Source organism: Scomber scombrus, chromosome 14, assembly GCF_963691925.1.
Source record: "Scomber scombrus chromosome 14, fScoSco1.1, whole genome shotgun sequence".
Lineage (NCBI taxonomy): Eukaryota > Metazoa > Chordata > Actinopteri > Scombriformes > Scombridae > Scomber > Scomber scombrus.
This window is the reverse complement of record NC_084983.1, coordinates 4,387,156-4,406,111: the sequence shown is the minus strand read 5'-3', so window position 1 is coordinate 4,406,111 and position 18,956 is coordinate 4,387,156. Positions and strand designations below refer to the sequence as shown.

The window sequence follows — 18,956 nt, the reverse complement described above, 5'->3', positions numbered from 1 at the left end:
AGCCAATCCTGGTCCAATATTCAACTTACACAAGTGTGATGTGGAAACTTAAAGCCTCCGGTCCTCAAACACTAAGAATGGACTTTACAGTGAAGTAGGAGACATCTTGTGTTGAGCTGGACAACTGTTAAAATGAAATAGATAGTAGCATATTCATAGTTTCCAGTAAATGTCTTTTTAAGGATTTTAACAAGAATTGAAGGTGAAGTTTTATTTGTGGAAAAACCATATCACACAAATTATTATTCAAAGTATTTTGAAGTACGATGAAGTCACTCATAGTGAGAAATCGCCCAACTTAACAGTTCCCTTCAGCTCTGCAGAGCATTTTCAGGCTCTATTTAGCTTGCAACTTCAATGTTTTGCTTCAAAAAGCGACAGCTATACTTGCCCGGCAGCAGTCGGTGGACAGACAACATAAGTGACTGGCTGGGGATAACAGTGGAACATGTCGCAGCTAGGTGGACAGAAACCTGACTCCAAATGAATGTGAATGTTGCTATGACTGCTGAATGTGTAAATAGGCAATTGCAGTATGTCAGTGTTACAACTTGACTGACTGTGAAGTGGTCAAAAAATCTGGTTTTATAGTCTTCAATGATATCAGGCTGAATATTTTTTTGGGTGGGTTGAGTTGGAAATAAAAGGAAATTATTTGATCAACTTTGGCCTTGGAAAAGAGATCAATCCATAATTGAAAGGAAATACTGCATTACTGTTCAATTGCTTTCCTTTTTTATCTTGAATTACACCCATATCCGCCCGCTCTGTCAGTGTCCATGTTCAGCTGACACTGACCTTGTCTGATAGGCTATTCTGTCCAGCAGAAGAAAGAAGGTTCATCATGGTGAAGTCAGCACATAGATCAGGATTTATGAGCGCTGTCAGAACTTGGGTACCAGCAGTTCTATTTGGAGAGATGGAGGGACCTGTGAAGGCTATGTAGGCCTCAGGAGACAGTGTCAGATATTGCAAATGAATGATAAAAGGCTCACAAAAAATGCGAAAGACCCTCTCCAGAGCCAGAACATGGTGGTGCAACATAGTGGCATCGATGGAAGGGGACCCTATGTAGAAATAAGGGCTTCATTCTAAGATTCAAAAAACAGGATTCTTATTTTCAGGTGATTTTACATGAATAGTCCCGCTGAATCCTAAACACTGGGCCTTTAAGGGATGATATGACTTTTCAAGATTTTGTTTCTCAACCATAGAATCTTGTACTGTAACTGAAGTTCAGGTGTGGTTGAGCGATATGACAAAGTAACATAATATAGTAGTAATAGTAAGTGACAAAGTAGCTATAGTATACTGTGATACAATCAGGATGTTGTCAACTAGACTACATTTATGGTTTAGAGCAGTGGTCTCCAACCCTGCTCCTGGAGAGCTACTGCCCTGCATGTTTTAGGTATCTCCTCACTCTAACTCGTTATCAAGCAGCTGAGGCTCGTCAAAGGGCTTGATAACGAGTTGATTATTAGAATCAGGTGTGTTAGAGTGAGGAGATACCTAAAACATGAAGGGCAGTAGCTCTCCAGGAGCAGGGTTGGAGACCACTGGTTTAGAGGATTCTTTTTTATCAATTTAAGTCAATGGATTGATTTGTCAGGTATTTAATTTGCTGGACTAGCTAAATAAAAAAACATTTACATATGGTTATATTATGTCTCAGTCTCCAGAAAATGTCACAATATTGCACAATACATTGCTGTTGTTACCGAGAATGGCATGTGCTCAGATACAAGATTTTGTCCATAGTGCCCACATCTAATCAGAGCGAGTCACTGCTGGTGGAGGCAGATTAGCCCCACAGAACAAGACATTCGTATGATGACATTCAATACTCAACCCATAGAAGCAGATGAGAATTGAATGTCTTGCTTAAAGAAAACCTGGACTGAGTCACAGGCTTCTTCTAAACACCATTTTCTTTACCGAGGAGATTTTCTCCACTAGGGATTACTTTACCTGTAGTTTACAACCTTTCTCTGACACCAAGGGCGACTCTCTGCCTCAAACAGGAATGCTAATCTACCAAACAACTGGACTCTGGAGCAGGCCTCTGTCTTTAAGGCACATGTTTGGGAAATGGTCTGACATAATAAGAAAAAACACGAGGGGAAACAACATTTCTATGAATACCTGTTGCTTTTCATAGAAGTAACTGTTTTGTATCTAGGACACTGGTTCCACCCTTGTGTGGTGCATGAGGTAAATTGACAACGTGACTTTGGCTCAGTGCCTTATAGCCATGCACAGTCACCTGATCTACAAGGAAGCTGTTAAACCAATTAAAAACAGCTCCTGATACCTTGTCATATCATCACCTTTACTAATATGTTTTTACTGGTTAAAAGACTTTCCCTGGAATGTTTGCATTGCTAAAAGTGACATCTTTCACAGCCTTTCTGTGTAAATCCAACTGCTTCAACAGTTCAGTCAATTGCTCTTTACCTTCACACACATCTAATTATCTCCTTGCCTGTTATATAAGCAACTGAAAGTGGTGAGTCCAGGCACGGTGTGGTGCAAAGCTGATCAATACGCAACAGGATCTGTTGACTGGCCTATCATACTTAAAACCTCCCCTCACATGGCATTAGCTCCTAATCCTGTTAACTACTGAAGGAAAGAGTCCTTGAGTGATGGACAAGCTCTCCTTTACACCTTTGCCCCACATGTCAGTCCGGAAGACGTACCGTACAAGAAATGGTTCAAACATGAGATAATGAGAAGCCATGTTAACATTACAGTACTGTTTTCAATTGCTATAAAATAATAAAATGTTGCATATAAAATACAGTGGAGAAATATAAATATACCACAAGTTTGTAGCGGAAAAGCATGTGGAGGACCCAATTGGAGAGACCAATGCAGAGGTTGAATGAAAATATGCTTAAATGAACCGTAATCCAAAAAACAGGCTACGGCTAAGCAACATGAAGACAGTCAACAAGCAAACAAGTTTGAAGGGGGCAAGTCAGGCAGGCAGTAGCCAGGTCATAAACAGGCATTAGGTCAAAAACACAGGTTGCAGATAATCAGGCTGGGAAATCAAGAACACGGAAACAGGTGCAGGGTCATGGGAGCAGGAACAAGTAATTGGATGGCTGGAAGACAAAGACCCACTGCAACACTGATGACGTGGCAGTGAATGATGAGCTGAGGACCAGTATATAAGCTGCTGGTGAGACAATGAGCGGCAGGTGAAGATAATTGGGGAGTGGGTGTGGGAACCTGGCAAGAAAGTCCAGGGGCATCTGGTGGACAGGTGGAGAATGGCAAAACCAAGGGAAGAGAGAGTGTGGGTCTAAAGGGAAGGATAGAGGCAGAGTGGACAAATGAAACAACATCAACAGGTCCAAGACAGGAATCATGATAACATATGCTATTCTAAACTGTGGGGGAATTACAGGAAGTGATCAACATCTTGAATAGAAGCAGAACTTAATAGCATGAGGAGCGAGAGCCATCATGACTGAACAAAAAACAGAAGCAACACCTACAGAAACTCAGAAAAGAAGACTGATTGATCTCTAAGAAGTAGAGTTCATAGACACCATAGTAATGACCACATAGAACTGACGATTGAACGGACGTTTCTAAAAAATAAGCAAACACTTTTTGAAACACAGGCTAAAGCTTGAAATACTTGACTCGTGATAACAAACTGATATGCTCTTGTACAAATCCAGCAGACAAAGCAACATTATCATTTTTTTGTTGTTGACCACCTGCTACATGCTATTAGCTGCTAATTACCCCACTGCATTCACCAGCTAGTCGCTAAATGTGTCTGTCAACTGTTTGGTGCTGAGCAGATATTGTACAGTGGAATTTTAGAGTAATGAAAACAGCTACCTGCTGCATATGGAAAGAATGCTATTAGACGAGTGAGAGTGTTTCTAAACAGTAAACTTGCGGGCCACAGAACCAAAACTGTAGTGTGAGTGAGAAAATTTGCTAAAACATGCTATAAGGTTCCATCGACCTGAGGGAAAAGGCAGAGCCGGTAATAATTATCTGCAGTTTGTCACTACAAACGGTACCTTTCACATGACACTTACTGTATGATCATTTGATCGATTGTTGGCGTTATATTAATCTTCTTTTCAGACCTTCCTCTTTTCTGCCTTCCTTGTGTGGAATTGAGAAACAGCCTTTTCACCTTTGTATGAAATGGTCTCAGTGTGAAATCTCAAAGAAGAAAATGTTTGTCTTTATTTGTCTTCACAGTGGGAGTGTACATGGTTCATCATCTTGTGCAGTTCTTTCTTTCTGCTGCTCTTTTGGGCCTACTTCTGGTTGGTGGCTCAAAATGATTTCAACGACTTCAACTGGTGAGTCATCCCAACATGTAACTGTAGTGACTGCAAGGGAAAAGCTTTTTATGAAAACGTGTTTGATAAAGCTGGAACTAAATCAGATGAGGTTGTGAACAGATAAGAATTCAGTAGTTTTACCATCATCAAAGATCAACCCTTACTTGTTCATACTCCTCCAGGTCGGTATACAACCGCTCTGGAGAATGGAGGGATGAGACGATCCCTATCCTGGCATCCACCACCGTGGGATTCAGCTACATTACATTCTTAATGGTAACACTATTGTCAGACCTCAAAATACTTGCCAACTTTTGCTCAATTAAAATATGTCAACAACTGATTATTGTTTCTTTTTCAGATTTTAGCACTTTTCCACATATCGTTTGGCCAGCAGCTTAATCTCTACTGGGTTCACAAGGTGTGGTGAACTACATCTTTAATTGTGACATATCATTTGATCCACACACGACTTTAAAATAAGTTCATCATTGTGCGTCTTGTCTAAACAGATCGGAGTGTTGGCTACGCTGCTCACCACGATTTCTGGTGTCATCTCTGTTGATGATGTATGGGGGGATGAGTGGGACATCCTGCTTGTATCACTGCAGGTTGGTCTAAAATCAAAATAACATGACTGTTATAAGCTTACTGCATATTCTCATGTTCCTGTTGTGCTTTTATTTAGCTTTCTAATGAATCAACTGTATCAACAACACAGTATACTATCTTACTGACTTTATTTCCCCTTGTAACACACTGAGAAAGAGTGTTGATCATAGCACTGCATGCATTATTTGTTCATCTTCATCACTTCTAGGTTACAAAAATGTATTTTGGATAGTGTTCTTTGATAAATAACCACCAATCAACACCCATGTTCTATATTTGTGTTCTGTTACCAGTCCACAGCACCTTTCCTGCACATTGGAGCCCTGGCAACAGTCACAGCTATCAGCTGGTTGGTAGCTGGATATGTGGTCCGCAGAGAGAGATCCAGTAAGTGGTGACTTGGATTTAAGGAGCGAAAGACCCCCTGTTGTCACCTGGGCTGAATTTCTGCTCACAGTTTCTTTCAGTATCAGTATCTCTTTATCTTTGACTAATAAAGATTGATCAGGACTTTTTTAGCCATGACTGTGTTGGTCAGTAGGTCAGAACACCACGTTGGTGGAAAGTGAAATATCAATCAACTGTTGGATGGATTGCAGTGAAATTTTGGACAGACATTCATGGTCCCCAGAGGATGAATACTACTTACACTGGTTGTCTTCTTACTTTTTCTCTAGTGGCTGCTGCTCGCTAAATGTAATACTTATTCAGTAATATATCTCAATATCCACTTCATAGATTGGCACACATTTTCTATATTTTTGGCATTATTGGTTTGCAGAATATGTCTTTATTAAAATATCTGGACAAGTATTGGATGGATTACACTGAATTTAGTACAAGCATTCCGAAAAGATGATTATTAATACCTCCCCCTGACTATTCATGTCATGCAGAGGTGTCCAAACTATTCCATAAAGGGCCATGTAGCTGCAGGTTTTCATTCCAGCCAAGCAGGAGCACAACAGGCTTGACTCAGTTAATCAACTGATCTTCAGACAGTTGATTTGTCAAATCGTGTGCTCTTGATTGGCTGGAAAAAAAACCCTACAGGCACACTGCCCTTTATGGAATAGCAGGACATGCCTGCTGTAGAATCTTAGTCTGTTTATGATTGTATCTTAAATAAAGTCATAGTTTAACTCCTGTTTCAAGTTCAAGTTCCTATCATTGTCATATTTAAGTACCTACATGAAGATATTTCAGGTGATTGTTTACTTTTGCTAAATAGATTTTCCAGTGCTTTCCTGTTATTGTTCGAACTTCCCAGCATTAGCCATTTGTTTTCACCTTTGAGGAAGCTCCACCCTCTGATACTCCAAACAGATTACCAATTGTTCTGACCAACACTGACAAAACTCCAAGTGAGATAATGAGATGGATGAGTAAATCCACTCTTAAAAACCTCTTACTCCTTCCTCTTAGATTTCCAAGTGATGGTGATGGTGACATACATTATCATCCTCCTGGCTCTCTATTTGGCACCGCTCACTTTCACCTGTCCCTGCATCATGGACCGCCACGGCCTCAAACATCGACCAGACATCATTGGTCGACGGGGAGCTCCTATGGTGAGTTGGTGCTCCGCCAGACTTCACTGTCTGATCCGGTTAATTGTTTAGATGGAGGATTTTCAGCTCTGTGGGGAGAACACAACACAGCCTAGACCTTTCAGGTGTTTATTTCCTTCTGGTACGATGGATGAAAGTGTAAATTAAAAAATACATTTAAATTTAATATGTTTTGTGGTGAATTCTTCCACTTAAGAATTCCTCTGTTAACATACAATGCTGATAAATTGATGTATCTATTTTTGAGTAGTGTGTGCATGACTTAGCACTGTATTTTTCACAGCAGAGTGGTGTACAGCACACAGTACACGAGTCTGCTGTTAACAGGCTCTGTGAGCATGAGAGTCAACAACACACTGAACTGTCATTTCACAGCTGGCCAAGCAAATACTGTTCGAGATGACTAGCAATAAACAAATGTACAGTGATGTTCAGAGCTGTGTTTTCCTGCCCTCTAAAAGCACACACACACACACACAATCACACACACAAACACACACTTTGTCCTTTTCATCCATCATAGTTGATGATGACCATGGCATGTCTCATTATGCTGGGTTTTGTTGAGTGCACAGGTGGCTGAACAGACCAATTTCAGCCCCAATTCTCTATGGCACAATAGACAGGTCAGGGAGGATGCAGAGCTCTGAGGTGCAGCCACAAATCCTTTCTTGGCAGATTTGCACTGCTGCATCTTAAACATAGTTCATGAACTTCTGCTCTCACAGAGGACTGCACCTTCCTGGATTTTTCTCCTCCAGGCGGGTCTGTCCTGAGCTAGGGGTTCCCAGCTTTTCAGGTCAAATCCAAAGCACTTCAGAGAGGCTTTCAGGGTGTCCTTGTAGTGTTTTTAGGCCATCTTGCACTTGCTTACCATTTTTTCATATTTTTCTTTCATACATGTCATGTAAAAATACTCCATTACAAGTACAAGTCCCCATTTTTAAAATCTTATTGAGGTTAAAGCTCAAAAGAATTATCAGAAAAGTGTATTAAAATAACAAAAGTTTTAAAAAAAAAGCTCATTATGCATGCAGACTGGCCACTGTTCTACTGTTATATTATTAGATTATTATCACTGATGAGCTAATGTGTGAGCAGCATTGTATGTTGTGGCTGATCTGCAAGCATATTGGTTACACTAATTATAACGGTAACTATAATAAATAAATGTAATGTTGTTAAAAGTAGAACATTCCCCTCTGAGATATAGTGGCATAGAGGTGTAAAGTAGCATGAAATGGAAAAACTCAAAATGATACATTTCCATATTATAAGTAGTCTGTGAAGATTCTTAGTCAACCTGGTCCTGGTTATTTAAGGAGGGTTGAATCCAGTCCAGTTGCCTTCATTTCAACCCTCCTTACAAACATTATAAGGACATTGTAGTAGTCCTGGACCCAGTCATTGACTCTTATTGTAGATACAATAAAAATGAACTAGAGTCTATCTGTCAGCAAGAAACACATTTTAAACACATTTATATTTTAAATCATTTGTCATCATTTCCATGACAACAAAGGATGCTTCCCGCTTCAGGTTTGGTATGAATTACATCATGTAAACCAATTTCCTGTGTTCAAAAGACACCCTGACCATATCCTGGGTTATTAAATAATGCATTCACAATCAGAATATCAATAAGTACAGATGCAAATAATGAATAAATAATGCAAATGCATTCTGCCAGTAGTAATGGTTCATATGCCTCTGAGCAGGACACAGTACACAAGTTTTTATCCAGGTGCAGGTGTTTGTCTAACAGGTAATATAATATATATTATGAACAGGCTGCAGAGACAAAACACTGCTGCTCCGCCTTATTAGTATTAACACAGTGTGTATGTGTGTAAAAACAAACTTCATCAAAAGTCTATTCAGCTGTTGAAGCTGACTGACAGCTGATCCAGCTGTGATCAGCTGCAGCTGTCATCAGAAACAGACGTTGCTTCACGTGACACTTCAGAGGAAAGTCTTGTGTCTCTAAAGACAGATTGCCTCGTTTCCTCTCTCCTCATTTGGTTTCCATGCATCTCTCTATGCATCTCCGGTGGGAGGAAAGTAAGAAACATAGATGCAGTTTAAGAGACTTGGGCAGAACCCTGACTTGTGCTAAGCTCCTGAGCAGAGCAGCAGGGCTAAAGGAAGAACAGCTGGACTTGACCAAATGAGGGGTCAGCAGGGGAGAGGAGACAAGGGTCAGGATGCAGGTAACAGGCTGAATCACAATTGCAATTTGCAAAAAAACAAAGAGGTTCGAAGCGTAGCAACACTAACTGGTAGCAGACTCTACAATCTGGCAGGGTGGAAGTGGCAAAGCTGAGTATGTGTTGATGCTTGATTACAGACATGAGGTGCAGCTGTAGACAATCACTCACATGCAGGGAGAGAGAGGGAGAGAGCCACTCAGGGCTACAGGATAGAGAGGCATGAATTGGAGGTAGAGGGTGTGGCAGATAATGTCCCAGAGACAGCTGTAACACAATGGAATTCATCAATGTAGCAATTTTATACAAAGCAATTTACCTCTCATGCTGTGCTGTTTCTCCCTTTGAATTTATTCTGGGTGTTCTGAATAAATACATAATGAAAACAATTTTAAAAAACATATCTTATAAGAATTCATAAATGAAAGCCATGGGTATATAAGGATGCTGTGTGAAGATAAGCATGGTAAAGACCTGAGTGTCCTTTCAGTCTCACGTTTTATCATTTCACACAAACGTATGCGCAACAAATCAAACTTCTTTATTTAAACACTTTTTAAAAATTCTGTCGCTCCCTCCTGATGTGACTGACTGTATTCCTCCTTCTCTGTCTCCTCTGTGCTGTAGCTGGCTCCAGAAAACACCATGGTGTCCTTTAACCGAGCCCTGCAGCATGGAGCCACCTCCCTGGAAGCCGACGTCACTCTCAGGTTATTAAACACACACATAACAACATTTCATCCAGAGGTTTATTTATAATTAATGAATTCAGAGTGCTGACATTATACAGTAGATCCACACATCCACAGCTGAGATATAGATTGCTTGCATGCAAGTGAGAAATAGTAGAAAAGATAAGATTAACGTAACTTGTCAAGCACTAAATCATTATTGAAGTAGAACATTTTCTGACCATTCTTTGTCCTCCAGTGTGGACGGGGTTCCCTTCCTCATGCGAGACCGCACCTTGAAGAGGACCACAGACGTTAATAAGGTGTTTCCATCCAGAGAGCGTGAAGATGCCTCTTTCTTCAACTGGACGGAGATACGCTCTCTAAATGCGGGGCATTGGTTTTTGGAGGTATTGAAATCCACTTCACCTCAACTCACATAGATTTGTTCATGCAGAATCCATCAGCTATATAAAATGCATTTTCACCCTTGAATGAAACACATCGGTCACCATTTTCACCGTTATATATAGCTGTGAAATTATTTTCAGGGTAGGATTTTTGAATATAAATAAGAAATGGTGGGTATAAATCTTTATGGATACCTTTTGGTTATCCAATAATGAACATATGACAATGACTGTATTGTCAGGTTAAGAAGTATAATTACAGTAGAAAAATAATCATCCCTAAGTCTTTGTGACCAAAACATTAGAACAAAGTTAGTGGTTGTAATGGAGATGGTGATACAAAGACAAAAATACTATCAAAAAGACAAAGCAATGCACAAATGATCATATACTAGCAGGTTTGTGCTTAAATTCAAAATGTGATAAATATTATTAATGTGTGCATCAACTGTTCAACAGTGTACATTCACAGCCAATACCTCTCAGTATCTGCCTCTCTGATCCTCTCCTCCGCCTCTAGACTGACCCCTACTGGACAGTAGAGAACCTGTCAACGAGAGATCGGAGCCGAATAGGCAACCAGACAGTTTGCAGTCTGGTGGAAATGCTGCGTTTGGCGGCCCGGGCCAACGGCTCTGCAATGCTCAACATCCGCAAGCCTCCACCAGAGCACCCACGCTACCGGAGCTGGTTCATGGACACGCTGTGGGCCGTGCAGAAAGCAGGGATCTCCCAGAAGAGGGTGAGGACTGTAGGTCCCTCCGTAATAATACTTTGATAATTTATTTGGTGCTGCTTGTAGTTGTGTAACTGCAGTGATTAATGAGTACATAAATGAAGATTGGCAGCTCTATAGTGATTTTTATACAGTGTTTCAAAGTGCTCCAACACCAAAAAGAAATGTCAAACATGAATAAAAGGCCTAAACAACAAGTGGAATGTGTTATTAGAAACGTGGACTTACTTTACACTGCAATTACACTGCTTTATTCATATTTTAACTCCTACAAGTGGCACCTTTTTTGTTTTTACTGTCAAACTGTAACATTCTCTGGCTACGAAGCCCACGCCACATTCTGTCTGATCTGTGGTCTTTCCATGTCTCAATGTGTTTGGGCCAGGTGACGTGGACCCCCGACACGGACAGGGGGAGGGTGCGAGGCTTTCAGCAGACCGCAAACGAGAAGCTGTCAATAGCAGAGATGAAACAGAGGGGGATCACGAGCCTGACCCTCCACTACAGCAAGGCCAGCTACAGAGAAATACAGTAAGAGCAAGCATCCACTACTAGATGAAAGACTTTATAGAGCCCAAAAAGGAGGAACAGAAGAAGTAAAGGGCTGGTTTGACTTCACCATCATGAAAATTCTGTGGATATTTACTCTTATCTTCAACACTCCTCTGTGAGAAATGACTGCAGAATGATCAAGGGAAAATACCTTTTTTTCAGTCTTGACATGTATTTTTTCTTGTCCCTCAGGGAGTATCTGGCCAATAATGTGAGTGTGACTGTCTACCCAGTGAATGAGCCCTGGCTCTACTCCATTCTGTGGTGTAGTGGGGTGCCTTCTGTGTCCTCTGATGCCCCCCAAGTCCTCCAAAAGGTGCCTTACCCCATCTGGCTCATGGTAAACAGCTTTCCTCCTCCTCCTCCTTTCTCTAGTTCTATCTCTCTCTCATCTGGCACAACACACACACACACACACACACACACACACACAAACACACAGTCCCTCAACAAACACACACAGGCAAGGTCAGAGACGAGACGAGAGGACAGCAGGAGAGAGGACAGAGACTGACGAGGGCCCAGCAAGACTCGAGGGCAAGGATGTAGAGAAATGTGAGGGAGCTCAGCGGCAGACTTTAGCTCAGCGTGGCGTTAGAGAACAACAGGACCCTGGGAAAGAGTCCGGCAGGTTGAGACAAGGGCACAGATCTGAGTGAAGAAGCAGCTGTCCAGCAGGCTTTCCGTCTCAGTCAGGGCCTCGCGTTACTTTAGCTTTAGGTGACACGCATGTCGATGGTGACCTCCAGTGGTGTCTGCTGGAAACTACTTGTCTTTTTTCTCTTGTCTTGCAGAGCCAGAGCGCTTACAGCTTCATCTGGATCGCCTCAGATCTAGTCTCCTTGGCCATAGTCATAGGGATTTTCTGTTTCCAGAAGTAAGTATTGTTTTTGGACTGTGATGATGCTGAAAGTCACAGATATACAACGGCACACAGCGTTAAAGGCAGTGACCATTGCATACATCTGTCATAAAAACTGCTTATTACATTTGGTTTACATTACATTACATTTACTTCATGTTACATCATTTGTGAAACATACAGTGTTTAATTCATGGATTTTTAAAGACTCTGGTTACCCATATTACAAAAAAACAAACATATTTTCTCAGTCCTGGTTTTATTTTTTCTGATTTTGAGATAAACATTTCTGCTATGGTTGAACATATTAAATTTGGTAGCAACATGTCTTTTCACCTTTTATTCTAGTAAACAAACAGAACATGTTTTATTGGAGCCAATATTAGAAATAAGTTCCAATGCAAACTGTCAGAAACGTAGACTTCAAAAACTGAACTTGAGCAGTTAAGTGAGAAAACATGTTTCTAATTTGGGTAAACTGACCTTTAGATTAGATTTTTTTTTCACTATGAAGTAAGACTTTTCTTCTTGTGGCTGTATATTGTATATTGTTATTAAAATAATGTGTTTTTTCTGCTCAGTGAACAAAATTGAGCTCAGTGTCCTACACAAATAAACTAAATTCTGTGTTCTTTGGCTCATTAACATTTCATAGCTCTCAGTTCATTTGTTCAATCTTATATTATGTAAATGTTGCCTGACACCTGATAAAATTGACAAAATTTCCAACATAAAAAATATATTTTTTAAACACAAAAACACAAGCGTTTGATTGGACGTGAGCTGAGCTTTGTATTTTGTCCATTCTGCTGCTTCTACACTGACTTTTCGTTCTGCTCTTTTCTTTCTTTTCCTTTTTTTCCCCCTCCATGTCTTTTGTCTTCCGGATTGTTCCATGTTTCACCTCCACGCTCTAACCTCTCACTGTCTTCCTGTCCTCTCTCTTTCTCTTTTTTCCTCTCTTTCTCCTTTGACATCCTTACTTTTGTCCTGTGCTCTGCCTGATCTGCATGCAACCTTCCTCCGCTGCCCCCTGGCATCTGTCAGCTATCATATGATCAGGTAACTGCAGCGACTGCCTTGGCCTTTGTTTCTGCCTCCTTGTTTGTCCTCCTTGTGCTTTTTCTGCCCGACAACCCTGAGGCCGATTCTTTCCTTTCTTCCACTTGTTTACCTGTTGTTTATGAATGTACATTCTATTACATATGTGTTTGTCTGTACCTTAAAAGCCCTTAAAGGACTAGAGAACACCATAAGTACTAAAGTGAATTGTTCACACACAGCTGTAATCAGTGCATCCATGTGCTTGTACTGTATGTGATTTGCATGTGTGTGTGTGCTGTAACAGGTGGAAGATGAGCGGGATGCAGAACTATAACCCAGAGCAGATCATGCTGAGCGCCGTGACACGTCGGACCAGTCGGGACGTCAACATCATGAAGGAGAAGCTCATATTCTCAGGTGCCACTTTGACTTCTTCTTTGAATTCATGTCTGGAAATAAATGGAAAAAGCAAACGTATAAAATCCAGGTGTAAATAATGAGGTTTTAAACTGGCAAATGAGTTCACATCTGGTTCCCACAAGGACATACAGATGTGAGGAAGCCTGACAATAACAAGTTTTAATTCACAATACGACCACTGGGGGCTGCCAAAGCTGGACGTTATATTTTACCATCATGAATAGTTACAGTATAGTGGAAGCGATGCATATCTATTGTAAACAGATCCAATACTACATTATACAAATGCCAGCTGTGTGTGCCAGCTACACAGTTTTATCTATTGTTGAGATGCATAGCTAGAAACAGGGAAGAAAAAGCACGTTTTTAGAATACAGCAGTTGACACACACCTGGTTCCCAACATTATCAGGGTTTTTGTGTATTAGATCACTAATTTAAGTCCAGTGTTTCTATTCATTTATCAGACATCTTAATCAACTTCCTGTGTGACCAGAGGAAGTTGATTGATTGATTTTGATTGTCAGCAGTAATAGAGAGATTCATCGTTGTTCCATATCTTTTGAAAGCTTTGTGTCAGTCTAGCTCACCCTGTGGTAATCTGAGTAGATGGTACCTTTACATTTAGGTGAGGCTGAAAAAGTAAAAGAAGACGATGCTCAATTAAAATAGAGTAGGGAAGGGAGCAGGTGGCAGCTTGCTGTGAGGCTGCAGATTGTATTTGTGTATTTGCTTTGGCTTAAGCTATATTTTGATTTTTATAGGTTCATTTTTTCCTGTTTTATGAATGTTTCTGTGAATAGATATCACTTTTTTGTGCTTATAGGCTGGCAGGCCGTTTTTTGTAACACCCCTTTAAAGGTTTATAGTGCCAAATACCAACTTCTGCTATTTATATGCAATGGTGGCACATACAATGACAGCAAATGCTCCAAAAGGTGTTTTGTGTTCAAACTCTGTCATCGCAAGCCAAGTCCTTGACATCCATTGACATGATGAAAAGAAAGGCTGAATCCAAATGTCCACCCTCTGGATATGTGGAATGAGTCATCACAGACTTCAGTCGTACGTACTGTGACGTTTCACCGTCATCATGTCAAGTCTGTGGGGGTAGATGGCTCTAAGATGGGACTTAAGACTTCAAATACTTCCATTGAGATAAATTGAACTTCCTCACCCTGTAACCCATGTCAAAAGGTTGTTTTTTTGTTTTTATGAACAGTTCTTAATAGTTTTAATATGTGCTGCTGCTTTATACTTAGCACATCTGGTCAGAATGCTCAGGGAGATTTTCTCTTAACATGAATTGCTGAATACTGCTAATATTATATTCACATTAAATCCTCAACGAATGGCCTTCACATTGTAGACAGACAAAAACAAACCTTTGCCCCTCGACTCTAGCAGATTATCATAAACAAATGATAATCACATTTTGAGCCTATAGGCCTGTTATACTGTGTAAAGCCTACATTATTACTCACTACATCACAACAAGAGTGAAATAATATTTTACACAGCCTATTATTATTGTTATTATTATGTTTTTTTTAAATATAAATAATAATGATTAGGGTTTTGTTTGTCTTTTACATTGTCATTTTTAAGCCTGTTGTTGGAGGATTATGGGTCATTTTCCGAGCAAGGTCTGGTGAAGTCTGCAGAAATCCACCCAAGGCCACTTGTGGGCTTGATAAACTGTGGATTTGGATAGTCCTCAGCCCTCATAGACTTCATCCATGAGTCTCTATGCTATAGTGCTATGAAATCTGAATATTGTGATTCAGTCCTTCATAAAGAAAGACAGATTGTTGATATTCTTAGTTTGGTTTCCTGAACTTGTGTCTGAAGTTCAACATTTTTGCCACCACTTTTGCTACTTAACAGAGCAGTGCTTCAAATCAAGAAAAGAATAAAGGTGAGATTTATGAAACATGGTTTTACAGCATCATTAATCATTTTCTCTCTCTGTCTTTTTCAGAGCTGGACAATGGGCTCAGCAGTACAGAGGAGCTCTCTCTGTATCCTGAGAACGGTTATGCCAGATACTCTCACGGAGGCCCCAGCCACTGAATCCATCACTACTCCACCTGAAACCACGGGGACGTTGAACATTGAACGACGCTGGGTGTTATTTTGCTTTCAGAGCAAAAAAAGGAGGAGGCCTACTGATTGAACTATCATGAAGTTATGTGCAAGATCATTTTTGGATCAGTTTCAGGATCATCATTTCCCATCATCTAGCACCTAGTTACAATTAGCTACAGTAAATAGAAACATCTGCATTCATTCTAACAATATAATGCATACAACTGCCTGTCTAGATCACGTTCCATCGAAATTATTCACCATTCACCTTCAAACTATATGTAAGAAGTTGTTGTTTTTTTTCAATTTTGAGGTAAAATATTTGTGTGCTAAACAGCTGTTTAATCAGTAGACGAATGTCTTCAGGTTTAATTTCAGCCCGAACCAATTAAACCAGGCTAAAATGCAATGTGTGGTCTGTGTTAAAACCAATTTAAAACCAATTATAGCACATGGACATTGTTATCTAGTATTAAAAGAATGAATGGGACCTGGTTCTAATACAAATCTCGGGCTAGAAATCAATCTGACAAACATGAGACAACAAAAAGACTTTGAGTTTAGTCTGTTTGCTCGAGTGACCTTCTCAAAAGTCTTATTGGAGCTAATAAAGGCTGTAATGTTGTATTTTTCCATGTCATTGACTTCACTGTTGTTTTATAACAGAGGGAATGGGCTGTGTAGCATTCTGTATTATACACTGATGTAAATATGAGTTGTTTTACATGTTTTTATTTCTTTATCCCTCTGAGAGGATTTTCAGTGGTTTGGACATATGACTTGTGTATTCTATGTTTGCATTTATTATGACTGATGTCCTCTTTTATGTGTGACAGACAGATTAGGACATGCATGAGACTTCATTTCTTGCAGTTTTATAGAGTAAGGGGGTTTCGAAGGGTGGGGTGGGGTGGGGGGGGTATCATTATATCCTGGTCAAAGTTCTTATCTTTTTCTCTGCCTCTCATCTGTCATGCCATGATTGATTTTACTTTATAGTCATATTAGTTGTTACAACTTTCACATGGCTGCCTTTTTGTTAAATTGATGGATTGGTAGAATATTGTAGAATGTTTTGTGTCTATAGATTAATAATAAGGGTACAAATTTCAAGATTCAACGACACTTTTAGCTGCAGACTGATCAATAAAAGTGATCTTTTTCTCTTTGGAATTTGTGCAGGTGGTCTTTTTGTGGAAGATTTATAAGACGGGAATGGGAATTAAAATAGAAAAATTTGGATTCACAGTAGAAAAGTTTAAATATCGCATTTCCAACTAACTTAATAGTTAAGACAGAAAAAATTAATGTGAATTTTTAACATATTTCCAGGCAGCATATGCTTTTATTTCAAAACGTTTGCTGCTTCAGGTGTAATTGTGGTTAAATGCTTGATTTTTTTACATTATTTTTGGCACATCCTGTGTTGGTTACTACCCGCTACAACTCTACATTAGGATGCATAGCACTTTGTTGCTATGTTAGTGACCATGTGTACTCCCAAAAGTCATATTTTGTTGTGTTGTGTGCATCAGATTAAATGGAAATTATCTTTCATGCTTCAGGGTCTCCATGGTAACCATCAGGATCAATAAGTATCTTATAATTTCACTGTTAGCAGGACTGTGGTGATGAATTCTGCCACTTTAAATTGTTGTTTTTTACATTGATGGTCTGTTTCTGTGAAGTCAAGCTACTTAACTGTAATGTTAACCTGTATTTGCATTTGTTATATGCCACAGTAAAAAAAAAAAAAAATCCATAAAATATTTTATTCCAGGAAACAAATGAACATATGTTTTACAATTTACAGACAACAGTGGAGTAGTTTGACATTATGTTGTTGTAGGAAGTACAAAAAAAATCATAAATGAGCACAACAGCAAACATAAGGAATGAAACAGGCATCTGGGAGAAGAGATTGTTCTCATGAAGCTGTCATCTCGGCTGGTGGAGGGTGTTCAGAGGGAAAGTGAAGGTCTGTGTCCTCTCCGCTGTTGTCAGGGCTGTCAGATGGCATGTGGCAGCCGGAGTCTCTTGGGCAGTTGTTCGTATCTGCCTTCATGTTCTCGCTGAGGGTCTCGGCCTCTTGATTGGCCTCATTCTGCAACTGACAATCAGCTGTAAAGTGGAGAAGAAAGGGTTTTTTTTTGGGTACTGTCAAAGAGTTGAATAGACGAGCAGTGAGAAATCCTTTGGAGCTATTATTTCTGTGCATTAAAGCTGAACGGCCTGTCTGTCTCTAGCTGCTGCCCTTTATGTGTCACGCTCTAGTCTCAGAAACACTCTCCCTCTCTCTTTGGGGTTATCGTTATATCCTTAACGAGCTGTGGCCTGAATAACACAACCCCCCCCCCCCCCCCCCAAAGTCTTCTCTACTTTTTTCAGCTAATAGCCCTGCAGGACATCAGCAGCTACAGGAAACCATCCCCAACACTGCAGAATATTTAACTAGCCGAGGACCTGAATGTGTTTTACTGCAGGTTTTATTAGCCAACTTGCACACCACTCTACCTCTCCAACTCCCCACCAGCACTGACGGTCTGTGACGAGGATGTGCGTCAGAAGATCAGGAAGGCAGCGTGTCACCCTCCTTTGTGAAAGTCTGATCTGCTGGCACCCATCTTCACACAGATCTTTAACAGATCACTGGAGCGGTGTGAAGTCCTCTCCTGTTTGAAACACTACACTATCATCCCAGTCTCCATGAACCCTCCAACACTGGACCGAGCCTACCGGGCAAACAGGTCAGTGGATGATGCAGTCAACATGGGACTGCTTTGCATCTTTCAACACCTTGACTCCCCAGGGACGTACGCAAAGATCCTGTTCCTGGACTTCAGTTCGGTGTTCAACGCCATCACCCCAGAGGTCCTCCTCACCAAACTCACCCAACTCACTGTGCCCATCTCCACCTGTCACTGGATAACAAACTTCCTGATAGACAATGGGGATAGGATGGGAAAAATCACATCCAGCAAACGAGCAGTCAGCACTGGTGCCCCTCAGGGATGTTCGCTCTCCTCACCGTTCTTCTCCCTTGACATCAACCACTGCACCTCAGTGTACAATGTTCAGGCACCACAACAGTCATTGACCTCATCTGAGACAGGGATGACTCAGTGAATACAGACAGGAGGTCAAACTGCTGGCCCTGTGGTGAGATCACAACAACCTGGAGGTGAACATGCTCAAAACTGCTGAGATGACAACAGGAGCCCCTCATCACTGTGGAATCCTTCAGGTTTCTGGGGTCTCAAATACACATCAACACAGTCATAAAAAAAAGGCCCAGCAGAGTAAGAACTTCCCACATCTGCTCAGGAAATAAAACCTGCATCAAGAGCTGCTGATCCTGTTTTACACTCCAGTCAAAGAGAATGTTCTCTGCACTTACATCACTGTCTGGTTTGGATCTAGCACCAAACAGGACAGGAACAGACCACAACAGCCAGTCAG

At 40.6% G+C, this 18,956-nt stretch overlaps 1 protein-coding gene across 3 annotated transcripts in view; it reads left to right on the top strand.

Moving 5' to 3' along the window:
* Positions 1-17,054, top strand: part of gdpd5a (glycerophosphodiester phosphodiesterase domain containing 5a) — a 28,401-nt gene extending 11,347 nt beyond the window's left edge. For 2 of the 3 annotated variants that reach the window (XM_062433149.1, XM_062433150.1), the window contains 14 exons: positions 4,240-4,343; positions 4,508-4,601; positions 4,687-4,746; positions 4,838-4,936; positions 5,231-5,324; positions 6,363-6,508; positions 9,343-9,425; positions 9,646-9,796; positions 10,317-10,547; positions 10,918-11,063; positions 11,277-11,424; positions 11,879-11,961; positions 13,295-13,407; positions 15,391-17,054. In XM_062433149.1, the coding sequence (XP_062289133.1) occupies positions 4,240-4,343; positions 4,508-4,601; positions 4,687-4,746; positions 4,838-4,936; positions 5,231-5,324; positions 6,363-6,508; positions 9,343-9,425; positions 9,646-9,796; positions 10,317-10,547; positions 10,918-11,063; positions 11,277-11,424; positions 11,879-11,961; positions 13,295-13,407; positions 15,391-15,482 (1,644 nt within the window). In that variant the 3' untranslated portion in view covers positions 15,483-17,054. The remainder of the gene's footprint in view (positions 1-4,239; positions 4,344-4,507; positions 4,602-4,686; positions 4,747-4,837; positions 4,937-5,230; positions 5,325-6,362; positions 6,509-9,342; positions 9,426-9,645; positions 9,797-10,316; positions 10,548-10,917; positions 11,064-11,276; positions 11,425-11,878; positions 11,962-13,294; positions 13,408-15,390) is intronic. The other variant, XM_062433151.1, reaches the window with a different exon arrangement.
* The last annotated feature ends 1,902 nt before the right edge of the window (positions 17,055-18,956 follow it).